The following is a 12,772-nucleotide window of genomic DNA, read 5'->3' as shown; positions in this document are numbered from 1 at the left end:
TAAAAGGAATATTTTTTGTTAATTTTATAAAAAATTTTTTTTTTTTTTTTTTTTTTTTTGCTTATTGCTACTCAGGTCTTGATCAAGAATTCTAACCTAATTTAAAACCTGGAAGTCCTTACAGTTATAGAGCTATCTCTAAATAAATAAACTTAACATTTACTTTGATTTGGATCATGCAATCATTTACCTAAATTGCCAGAAAAAAATAAAGTAACCACTAATCTTAAAAAAATAAAGGGCTTACATATTTGGTTACTGTTACTGTGTGCGTGTCTTTCATTTGTCGTGTACATCTATATCTCCCTGTGCCTTTCCCTGTATCTTTATCATACATCCTTTCTTTCACTATAATCACTGTTACATATATGCAACCATTTTTCCTTATTAAACAACACTAATATGTTTCTGAAAATATAAAAGTAGATAATAAATAGATTTATTTAAATATAGTTCTTACAACCAAAATTCTCTCAGGCTGCAAGATATGAAAAAATACATTCTATTTTAAAATTTTCTGGCACTTTCTTGGCAGGCTGTCAAAAGTGTATTTTCCAGGAATTATATTACAGAACAAAATGAACCATATATAAACAAATATAAAAATGGCTTAGCATTGTACACGAAATCTGGTCAGCTGATTTAATTTTATATTTGGAGATAAGAGAAAACACACAAAACAGAAAGGTATTTACAAACAAGTTACACTGATCCAATAAAATCTGAAATTTTCTTCCTTGTTGTGTGGTGACTGATATTAGCATTCTATATTGTTCCTATATACTGTAATACCCATATTTCCACATCCCATGTTGTTTACCTGTGTAAGGAAGAATTTTCTAAATTTAGATTCGTATTCTAATCTGACAAAATAGCAAATGCAAACTGATTTTTTTCTTCAGCTTCAATAAAAATATAACTTAGATTTGTTAATTACTTGCATTAAAAAGTTGTCAAGTATTTTACAATAATCTAATCAGGGGCACCTGGGTGGCTCAGTCAGTTAAGCATCTGATTTCGGCTCAAGTCATGATCTCATGGTTTGTGGTTCGAGCCTCGCGTCGGGCTCTGTGCTGACAGCTAGCTCAGAGCCTGGAGCTTCCTTCAGATTCTGTGTCTCCCTCTCTCTGATCCTCCCCTACTCTCTCTCTCTCTCTCAGAAATAAATAACAAAACATTAAAATAACCTAATCATCATTCTTAATCATTAGGAACATGACACAAGTTGATATATTTCCTTACAATCAAAGTACTTAGAATAAAATCTATCAACTTACTGGAGCCTGTGAGTGATGAGATCAGTTGAAAACTTTTTCCCAACGCAATATCTGCCTCATTACTTTTTATATTTTGTTTATCTCTATGAGGCAAAAAAAGGAAATTTTCTTTCTAAAAAAAAAAATTCTCAAAACTATCAAATATGCTCTCCCATACATTTGGCTAGTTTTGAAAGGAGTCCAGTAAAAACAATATTTTACCTGTTGTGTGGATAGTGAATGTGGTTTTACCGAAGATGTATTGTACTAATAAAAAGAACACCTCAATATTTTCTATCATGAATCAGAAAATGTATAGCAAAGTAGGGTCACTCCTCAAATTAAATTTGATTGAGCTAAATAAATACACTATATCTCAACTGAATCAAATAACTTAGTATAAGTTGTTTTCAACATTGGAAATAGTTTCAGAATTATTATAAAAAAATAGATTTAGTCCATAAATCATTTTTTTCTCAACGTTGACACAATTGAACTGGTATGATAAGAATTTGGTTTTAACCTGAGATGAATAGTACACATAGGAGTTAAGATGAAAAAGTCTGACTTTTTTTGTTTTGTTTTGTTTTGTTTTAATAGTGGTGGTGGGGGTGAAGAAGTCTGACTGTAATTCGCATTAGCTTTTAGCTAGTAGTTCAGAGCCCCTGGCCATTGAATACTTCTGATTAATTTTTCACCAATTACATATTTTGGCACATAATATGTAATGAGCTTTAAAAACATTTAATTCATTCATTTATCCTGGAATTATGACCGTTTGATTATTTAGATGCGAAGATTCTTGGTCTTAGTTTTTTAATTTGTATTAAATTAGGACATGAGAAGAGTAAGATGCACATATTGTAAGTGTGAACTCGGAGAATTTTCAAACACTGAACTTGCCATTATAACAGCCTCTGGAGCAAGGAGTAACAGCTTCTTACCACCAAAGAAGCACCTCAGACCCTCATCCATCACATCAGCACTTGCCTCAGCAAAGGTACCAAAGCCCTGACTTGGACTAGAATAGATGAACTTAGCTTATTTTTATATTTCATATAAATGGAATCACAAAGTATACACAATTTTGCTTTGGGTTTCTTTTGCTCAATTTGATACTTAAGAGATTTATTTATATCATTCTGGGTATATCATTTATTCACTTAGCTTCATAGAATTCCGTTGTGTAAATACACCATGATTTTTTAAATCTTGCCCTCTTGATAGGCATTTTGGCATATTCCATTTTCAGTGTTAAGAATATTACTCCTTCCCCATCTCTTGTCCCTTTCCCTTTTTCTTCCCCTCCCCCATCCCTTCCTTCTTTCCCTTTTTCTTCCTCTTCTTCCCTTTCTTCTTCCCTTTGTGTTTCTCTTCACTTCCCCTTCATCATCTTCTTCTTTATTTAATTTTAGCCATTCTGCTAGGTGTGTAGAGCTATCATGGGTGGCTTTATGACTCCATTTGCTTTTTTCTGATGACTAATGCTATTGAACACTTTGTTGTGTAATTATTTTCCATTTGGAGTTCTTCCTTTTCAAGGTATTGAAATATTTCAACCATTTATTTATTTATTTTTTAATTGATTAGAAGGATTTTTATACATTATGCATAGGAGTTCTTTGTTTGACAAATGTCTTGCAAATATGTTTTCCTTTTATATAAATTGCCTTCTCATTTTTTTAAAGTTTATTTATTTATTTTGAGAGAAAGAAATAGAGCACAACCAGGAAAGTACAGAGAGAGAGAGAGAGAGGGAGAGAGAGAATCCCAAACTGGTTCCATACTAACAGTTCAGAGACTGATTCAGGGCTTGAACTCACAGACCACAAGATCATGACCTGAGCTAAAACCAAGAGTCAAATACCTAACCAACTGAGCCAAGCAGGTGCCCCTTGCCTTCTCATTTTTAATGCTGTTTTTAATTATAGAAGTTTTAAATTTCATTGTTTCTTTGTTTGTTTTTTGTCTTTTACAGTAAATATTTGGGATTTTGTTGACAACATTGACTAACTTTTAAATAGGTTTCTTCTTGACTACAGGCCCCTGATCTCCCCTTCTGACAGAAAATTTGCATTTGTAAATTCTTTCTGTGTCCTTTTTATAATACAAATCCTTTACAAACCATAAGGTCTTTCTCAAGGATCTGGGAGTCATCACTTTGAAATGAAATCATCCAAGAAAAAGAAGTTAGAATGTCTATTTCCCAGTCTCTGGGGGAAAGTAGAAGACAAACTTAAGTAAGGTGCAGTTAGCTTAATCATATTGATCAGTTTTCCTGGTCATGTTTTTTAGTACTTTACCATGAGTTAATCCCAATGCTTTAAAATTCCTTCTGCCTTTTGTTTCAGAGGATTTGATTTCAACTTCTCTTCCCTGCTGTACGTCTCTTTCCTTTATTACAATACTCTTAATTTTTTTAATGTTTGTTTATTTTTGAGAGAGAGACAGAGCATGAGCAGGGGAGGGGCAGAGAGGAGACGCAGAATCCAAAGCAAGCTCCAGGCTCAGATCTGTCAGCACAGAGCCTGGTGTGAAATTCCAACTCATCAACTACAAGATCATAACCTGATGATTAACTGACTGAGCTGTTCAGGTTCCTCAATTATAACAGTCTTAAATAAAGTCTGACTTGACTATGTAACTGATGGGGTACATTTTTATTTTGTAGCTAATATAAATTAATAATCATATTTTCCTATTGGATTGACTATTTTATTATCATGAAATATTTTATTTCAATTAATATATCTGGTATTATAATTTATTATTTTTAGCTATAGTTTACATTACATAGTTTTTCCACCCTTTAATCTCACTCAATTGATCTATATCCTTAACATGTCACTAGTAAATAACAAATAATCTTTTATTATTATTATTATTATTATTATCACTGCTGTGTTATTTTAACCAGTCTTGTGGTCTTTTATTTAGAATATTTAATGTAATAAGAAAAATATATTTAATATTATAAGCATTATAGTGGGATTATATCTGACCAGCTACAATCTATTGGAAAGACAATCTACACTTACCCCTTTATAACTGGGTTTACCTATTTGATCCAGATGATTCTTCTGTTTTCTACTTTATTATCTTTTTGGGGGGTAACAAAATAACTTTTATTTGATTTTCTTTTTCTAGATTTTAAACATTTTTCCTTCTTTTAGAGTTTCCTAAAAATTATAAATGTATGTCTTTGATTTATTTCTCTCTAATACAAATTATATCCCTTAACACATCCTCAGCAATGGGAACACCTTGAACTACTGAGAATATTAACTCTTTTCATTCATTGCTCATTAATATACTATTATAATATATTAAAATTCTATATACATATATATTATTTCCATATTCCATTATAATTATTTCATACAGTTGCTATTCACTCTCATATATTTGCTATTTCTAGTCCTCCTTTTCCCATTTCCATGTCTTTACCTAACATTTCTGTGTGAACACATCTTTATTTTCACACTCAGTTTTGAAAAGCTGTGGATGGGTACATAATTCTAAATTAATAGTTATTTTTTTTATTTTTAAAGATGTCAAATTCTGTTGACTTTTCATAAATCAGACCTGTTATTACTCCCCTGAGAGTAATGTCTTTTTTTCCTCTAGTTATATTGAAAACTATTTTCTGCTTTTCTTCCTCAACAGCTTCTGTATGATGTGTCTATCTGTGATTTTTTTATATATCTTTCCTTGTGTTTGTGTTTGCTGTGCCTTTTTTTGATCTGTAGAATGATGTATGGATTCTCAGTTTAAAAAAAGTATCCATTATGTCTTTGCATATTGTTTATGCCATTTTACCATCTACTCCTCCTGTGCCTCAGATTAAAACATATGTTAGACCTTTTATGAATATCTCCCAATATTTTGTTATTGCTTTCCTCATTGCTTCCATTTTGTCTGTTCTATTCATCTGTCTTCACATTCACTAATCTTGCCATCCATTGTGCCACAACGCTTATTAAAAGAAGACTTTGAGCTATTGATTTCAGTTACTGTATTTTTATGTTTTAGAATGTCCTGTAGTCTACCTCTACAGATTCCAAATCTCTGGTGAATGTTTCAGCATCTTCATCTACATTAGCCTTTTGTTACTTTTTTGAACATTTTAATAACAATTATCTAAAATCGTTCCTACCAATTTCAATATTGGAATCATCTTACATCTATTGCCTGGTTTCTTTTTGCTCTGACATTAGCTACAAGATCTTGGGTGCTCACATATGTTGTAAATTAGGGTTTTATGTCCATCAATATCAAAAGAACTGCAGTCTTTAAAAAATGTTTTCATCCTCAAGAGGCCACCCTCTCCATACTTAACAGACACTATGGGATTTAATCTTTTCAGGGTCAACTCCTTAAGATCAGGATTTAAACTGTATTAGTCCTTGGCTATAATTGTATAGGACTCAATCTACTTCTAGTTCTCCCCTGTTGTTAAAGTGTGGTCCTTTCAAACTTTCAATTATCTGCCTTTTGAGCATTTGCTTTTTCAGGTCTATAACACTGCAAATATTCAATTTTATCACTCAGAGGTTTTAGTTTATCTCTTTAGTCGTCTACCATAGGTAGACTCAAAAAAAGACAAATGTTTTTAAAGAGGAGACTGGCCATGAAATTAAAAGACTTCAAAGTCTCCAATATTCTCATTTTGATCTACTGTAAGTCCAAAATTACCTTCTGGTTTCAGTGTTCTGGAATAGCAGCATTTTCCACGAGCTAATCCTAGGTTCTCAGCTTCTAACTCTGCCTGGAACTGATAAATGTGCCCCAGGGAAAAGCAGCTGCAGAAACTGTGTCAATGCATCATTTTCTGTAGGGTTTTCCATCTTGCCAGTTTTATTTGCAAGCTCCTCCCTTTAGAGAGTTTTTGTCTTATGCTCTTGAAAGTCTGTGATAAACTTCATCCTACTTTCAGAGACTTTTGAATCATTCTGTAGCATCCAGCACTGTCTAAAATTCAGCAAATACCTTGTATTAAAACTGAACTTCTTTAGGTCCATTAGATCTAGAATTTTATCACTACAATGTCCACAACCACGGAAAGTTTTGTTGGTTTATCTTCTTCCATCAGCCACTCTTTGTGTGGTCAAATGCACAGTCCTCAGATTTTACTCTAAATCAAGAACTGTCACATGTTTGCAGAATTAAGTAAATTAATGAATAAAAGAAAGGTAGGAAAGAAGGAGAGAGGGAGGGAGGGAGGGAAGGAGGAGGGAAGAGGGGGGAAAAGAAAGGAGGGAAAGAAAAATGTGAACCCCTAGCTTATACCTCCTGTCAGACATTTTATTTAGGTTAGTTTTGTTGCTGTTGTGACCTATTACATGTTTAAAAGTATAACTTAAAAAAATATTCATCTTTCTAGTTACTATCAGTGGAAATGCTGTTTTACTTCAATATACTACATTTTGCCTGGAAACAAAACCCAAACGATGATTTCTATTTTAATATTTTAGTTATTTCTACTTTAATACATTTTTTAATTTAATGTTTATTTATTTTTGAGAGATGAAGACAGAGTGAGAGCAGGGGAAGGGCAGAGAGAGAAGGAGACACAGAATCTGAAACAGGCTCCAGGATCTGAGCACAGAGCCCAATGCAGGGTTCAAACTCACACACTGTGAGATCATGACCTGAGCTGAAGTCGACGCTTAACTGACTGAGCCACCCAGGTGTCCCTTATTTTAATAAACTTTTAAAGTCAAAATAAAAAGTGTAACATTCCTATTTGAATTTTGCAAATATAGACAGGCTCAGAGGATTCCCTGATCTAACCTATCATATACTGTAACATGAGATAGAAGTTGTGTTGTTGCTTTGATGTAAACCTAGGGAGACTACCACATATTGTTGTTTATCTAAAAGTGTAGTCTTACATAATTATTTTTAAACATCAGATGGTATGCTGGAATAGAACATTATATACGTCTCAGACATGATATCTGAGTATTCTGTTGGGAAAATTAGAAAGAAAACTTTGAGATTAGAAATTCATTAGGTTTATTCCTAGATGGCTTATTGTTTTTGGTGCAATTATAAATAGGATTGATCCCTTAATTTCTCTCTCTGTTGCTTCATTATTGGTATATAGAAATATAACAGATTTATGTACATTGATTTTGTATCATGCAATCTAACTAAGTTTGTCTTTCAGTTCTAGCAGCTTTGTGTGTGTGTGTGTATGTGTGGAATCTTTTGGACTTTTTATATAGAGTATCATATCATCTGCAAATAGTGAAAGTTTTACTTTTAATCCTTGCTCATTTGGGTGCCTTTTGCACTGTTGGTGGGAATACAAACTGGTGCAGCCATGGTGAAAAGCAGTATGAAGATTTCTCAGGAAGAACAGAACTACCTTATGATCCAGCAATTGCACTACTAGATATTTACCTAAAGAATAGAAAAATACTCATTCCAATGTATACATGCACCCAAATGTTTATAGCAACCTTATCTACAATAGCCAAATTAGGTAAACAGCCTAAATGACCATTGACTGGTGAATGGATCAAGATGTTACACTCAGTCATAAAAAATGAAATCTTGCCACCATTTGCAACGACATGGCTGCACTTAGAGATAAGTCAGTCAGAGAAAGACAAATAACATGATTTCAATCACATGTAGAGTGTAAGAAACAAAACAAACAAAAGAGGGAGTAAAAGAGAGAAGAAGGCAAACTAAGAAACAGAGTGTTAACTATAAAAGACAAACTGATGGTTACCAGTGGGGAGGCAGGTGGGGATGGATTAAACAGGTGATGGGGATTCAAGAGTGCACTTGTGATTAGCACCCAGTATTGTATGAAAGTGTAAGAATCACCGTATTGTACACTTGAAACTAATATTATACTGTATGCCAAGTGAATTTTAAATTTAATCTTAAAAAATAATATATATATATATATAAAATAGAAGGATAAATTCATTAGAATTTCCAACAATTTCAAGGGGATAAAGATCTTTGATTCTAGAAAGTTCTTCCTGTTTATATAAAAAGAAATTTTTGTATTTGAAAATATTTATAATTGAAAAGTGTTACTTATATGCACTATTTTGATCAAAATATACCTTTAGAAATCCTAAATCATTGATCCTTCCTACATTTGTTTGCCTACCCTTTTATTTTATAATTTGGAGGTTCTACTCCACAAAAAGACGATGCTTTGTTGCAACGATCAACCGTATTGTTTCTTATCTGATGTTAGCTGTGGACCTGTCCTAGGTGGTCTTTATTTGGTTGAGATATGTTCCTTCCATGGCTAATTTGTTAAATCCTTTGTCATGAATGGATGTTGAATGTGGTTGTCACTTTTTAAGTATGTTTGGCTAAATCAATCACCAGAAGAATTCTAACAATTGTATAAGCCTGACCTCTTGACAGTTAAAACCTATTTTGCCCATTTGAAAGTTAGTGATGCCCAACCCTTTTGAGTAATTACAACATGATTATGCTCACCATAATCTAAGTATTTTAATTATTCTTTTATCTTATATTATTGTATATGCTTTTATCGACATTTTCAATTTTATGTTGAAACATCCTTAATCTTTTATTAGAATTCAGTGCTTTATGAAATGAAAGCTATTACATGTTATGTAATCAGTGAGAACCAAGCACATATATACACTCATAAAAATTCAGATATAACAAAAACAAAAACCCACGGACATAAATCAAAATTGATTTAAATTTGATTAAAAAATAAATAGTTCCATGAAGGTAAACATTCGTGAGATTCATGTTAATGTAAAGAAGGTGTAGAACAAATAAATGATCTCTGTATTTTTGTCTCACTAGTGAAACCCAGGAGCTATTAGAAAAAGCTAGAGATATATCAGAAAAATCAGATGATAAATTCTTGTATTGAGGAAGGCAAACGCTTTCTTTCTTAAATGACTCATACATCAGTTCAAGAGCAGGCTAAGTTCTAGTGCCGAAAGTACATAGCAGTATCCAAAGCACAATATATGTTTTCAGCAAAATACAGAATCATTGGTAATATAAGTGATACAGGTGTCTATTTGAAGTAGTAATATTAGAAATCAAATAAAAGGCTTTCCAATTATGTAATAGTTCTTCCAAAAAGATAAAGTAGTAATTTCAGTATAGTAGTTACTGTTTTTTTATTTTTGGCAAAGTTTAAGTGTTAACATTAAAACTTATCTTACCTGATTCCTCAAAGTCACCGTTGTAGGCTTTCCAGGTTTCAGTTATTCGAAGAAGGTTCTCTTCCATGGCTTGAATGTCCATGGAGGGGCAGTTGCATTCTGGAAATTTGGGACCACATTGACACCAGCAATCATTTTCCTTGCAGATAAATTCTCCCTCTGAATTGCAAGCGATGTAGCTCAAAGCTGCTTGTACAAAACGCTCCTGAAGATAGTCTGGAAGGAGAACTTGCAGCCCTTTAAGAACAAAAAAAGCAGGTAAGTATTTTTTTTTTGACAAAGTAAAAAGGGATAATGTATATTTAAAATATTCAAAAAAGACCACCAATTTAATATATGACATGAGTTTAAAGCAATCATTAGAAAATTATCTAAGACCAAAGAAAAAAGAAAAAGGAAAGAAAAAATAATCTAAGCCTACAAAATTTCAAATACTTGTAATTCTTTTCAACAAACATTGACTGTGCACTGTCCAAGAACCCCAGAAATGATAGAGGTGTTTAATCCCTCAAATTACCTGATGTTTAAAAATTTATTTAATTGGCTCTTTTTTTGAATTTAAAAAATTTAATGTTTTATTTATTTTTGAGAGAGAGATAGAGACAGCATGAGCAGGGGAGGGTCAGAGAGAGAGGGAGACACAGAATCCGAAGACAGGCTCCAGGCTGTGAGCTAGCTGTCAGCACAGAGCCCGACGCCGGGCTCGAACCAGGAAACGTGAGATCATGACCTGAGCTGAAGTCGGACGCTTAACCGACTGAACCACCCAGGTGCACCTAAATTTAAGATTTTCATTTGAATTCCAGTTAGTTAGCATATAGTGTCATATTAGTTTCAGGTGAACAATATAATGATTCAATAATTCCATACATCACCCAGCGCTCATCATGACAAGTGCCCTCCTTGATCCATATCACCTAGTTAACCCATCTTCCTCACCTCCAGTAACCATCAGTTCAGTTCTCTATAAACAAGACCCTACACTGCCCTTGCCCTCCAAGCTCCCTGCCTGTTTCCTGTATGGCTGTACATGGTCCTTCTACTTCCTGTGGCCTGTGAAACTAGTCTCTAATAAACTCTTAAGGATATTAAAAAGAAAAAGAAATTGTTCCAATACATCAATAGATAAAGAAAATAGGAAATGAAACAGTTTTATGAGGTAATATCTTTAAGTTTTTACTATAAGCAAAATATAGTGACCTATCATTAAATCCCCTATTTGATAATAAACCAATCGTCTGTCAATTTTGTTGAAATAAAACATTAGGAACCAACTGATCTGGAAATGTATTTGTTACTCAATCATGAATCATTCACATCTCAGTTTCTGGGAATTTTACCAAAAAGTTATTACCAAGATTTAATAAATGACTTTTCATTACTCTTTTACCCTTTCACTCAGAAATACTTTGTTTGACATATTAAATTAATAAGGAGTTGGAAACATCGGAATATTATTAATGTCATTAATATATTAATATGAATATATTAATAGTATATTTTCTAACACTTTCTTATGAGTTACTCTTTGTTATATATTACAATTATCATCATCAATAATTCGGAGTTTTAGGTATGGCTTTTTCAATTTTTGAATGGTCTGTTTGTAAGCTAATTGGTAAAGCCAGATCTCAAGGACAAACACACAGGTAAACTTAGCTTCCTCACTGCCAGAAACATTTGACTTCATTTTTTTAGGTCAAAATTAATGTACTGTGTGCGTCTCTTGGACATCTCATTTCAGAATGTTCATTCTAATATAGTTAGGTCATGGAGTTTTGTTCTGAATTTGTTGCCTGATGCTTTTACTTTGAATAATTCTTATTGATGCTTTCCTTGCTCTGATAAAATTCTACTTTGAGACACCAGCTTTTCCACTTGTAACATATAGTGACCTAAAATCTTTTATACCCTTCAAAGGAATGTATCCTGGGAATGTTGATCCAGAATCAACTAATGCTTTGCATTTTTTTTAAGTGGAGAAGGGCTACTATTAATGGTGAAGTTGAACAGATAAAGCAACATAAATACTTGGACTCTCAATATAGATGAAATTTGCAAAGAACACATAGGAAGTTGAGGATTTTGATATTAATTTCCTGAAATTATCTTGGAAAGTTCTTTGCACCACTGGGGTACACATAACGTTGAGATAGACATTTGAAAATAGAGTCTTCAAAAATAGAAGAGGCAAAAAATAGAGATACAGGTTTCTGCATTAGTAACAGAAATGGAAAAAAGTAGAAACAATAATTATTCAAAAGAGAAGCACTGTTTCGCTTAGCACAATTCACTGTGCTAATTGTTTTCCAAGACAGATAAGAGGTTGAAGCTTTGCTTTCATAATATAAATTCTGAAAACTAAGCACAGTGATTCACAAAAAGCAACAATTAATGACTCATGTTAAAAAATAAATTTCAATAACAAATCAATAAAAATATTTCATATAAATATTCTGAATCCTTTTCAATTAAACTTAATGCTCTGATGGCATATTAATCCACACATTTAGAAGAGATTAAGCAGTAGAGAATTACACTTATTTGGACAGCATTTGTTTAAATAAGAAAAACATATTTCAATAACTTTATATCTAAAATTGATAATGAGAAATTTGATGGCATTTAAAGTTAAAATTTTGGGGGGCACCTAGGGGGCTCATTTGATTAAGCGTCCAACTTCAGCTCAAGTCATGACCTCACATTTTGTGATTTGAGTCCTGCGTCAGGTTCTCTGCTGACAGCTCAGAGCCTGGATCCTGCTTCTGGATTCTGTGTCTCCCTCTCTCTCTCTGCCCCTCTCCCACTTGTACTCTTGCTCTCAAAAATAAACATTAAAAATTTTTAAAAATTATTAAGTATTTTGTATACAATTGAAAAGAGATGAGATTCATTTATTATTTAGGGTAAATTTAAATAACCCAAAGCTATTACACTTTTCAAAATTGAAATGTTGAGGAAAAATGTCTGAATTTTTGGAATTTTTAAGCATTGTTATGTAAAACTGAATAATGTAAATGCAGCTTTAACTTATGCAGTTAAAATTTTAAAGGAGACAAGAGGAAAGGAAGACTAGAGTATAAATGAAAATTGATCAAGTTGATCAGTCAATCCAATTTAGATAATTTGTCATCACAAGGCTTTTCTGAACTTTTTCAACTAGTATGTGTTTAAAAATGTGTATTCATAACCTTTCCTGCACATGTAAATAAATACACATGCCAATGACCCTTTTCAGGACAGTATATAATGTGTTACAAGTTACTTAAAAGCCTTCTATTGAATTATCTTACAAAATATAGCAATAGAAAACAGAAGGTAAATTAT

At 32.5% G+C, this 12,772-nt stretch overlaps 1 protein-coding gene across 1 annotated transcript in view; it reads right to left on the bottom strand.

Moving 5' to 3' along the window:
* BRINP3 (BMP/retinoic acid inducible neural specific 3) overlaps window positions 1-12,772 on the bottom strand; it is a gene marked incomplete at its 5' end in the record, with an annotated part of 215,162 nt that overhangs the window by 121,934 nt on the left and 80,456 nt on the right. The window contains one exon of the mRNA XM_077755789.1: window positions 9,446-9,682. Coding sequence (XP_077611915.1) covers window positions 9,446-9,682 — 237 coding nt within the window. The remainder of the gene's footprint in view (window positions 1-9,445; window positions 9,683-12,772) is intronic.

This window comes from Crocuta crocuta, unplaced genomic scaffold, assembly GCF_008692635.1.
Source record: "Crocuta crocuta isolate KB4526 unplaced genomic scaffold, BGI_CrCroc_1.0 scaffold464, whole genome shotgun sequence".
NCBI classification, from domain to species: Eukaryota; Metazoa; Chordata; class Mammalia; order Carnivora; family Hyaenidae; genus Crocuta; species Crocuta crocuta.
The sequence above is the reverse complement of the archived record's forward strand: the minus strand, read 5'-3'. Positions and strand labels throughout refer to the sequence as shown.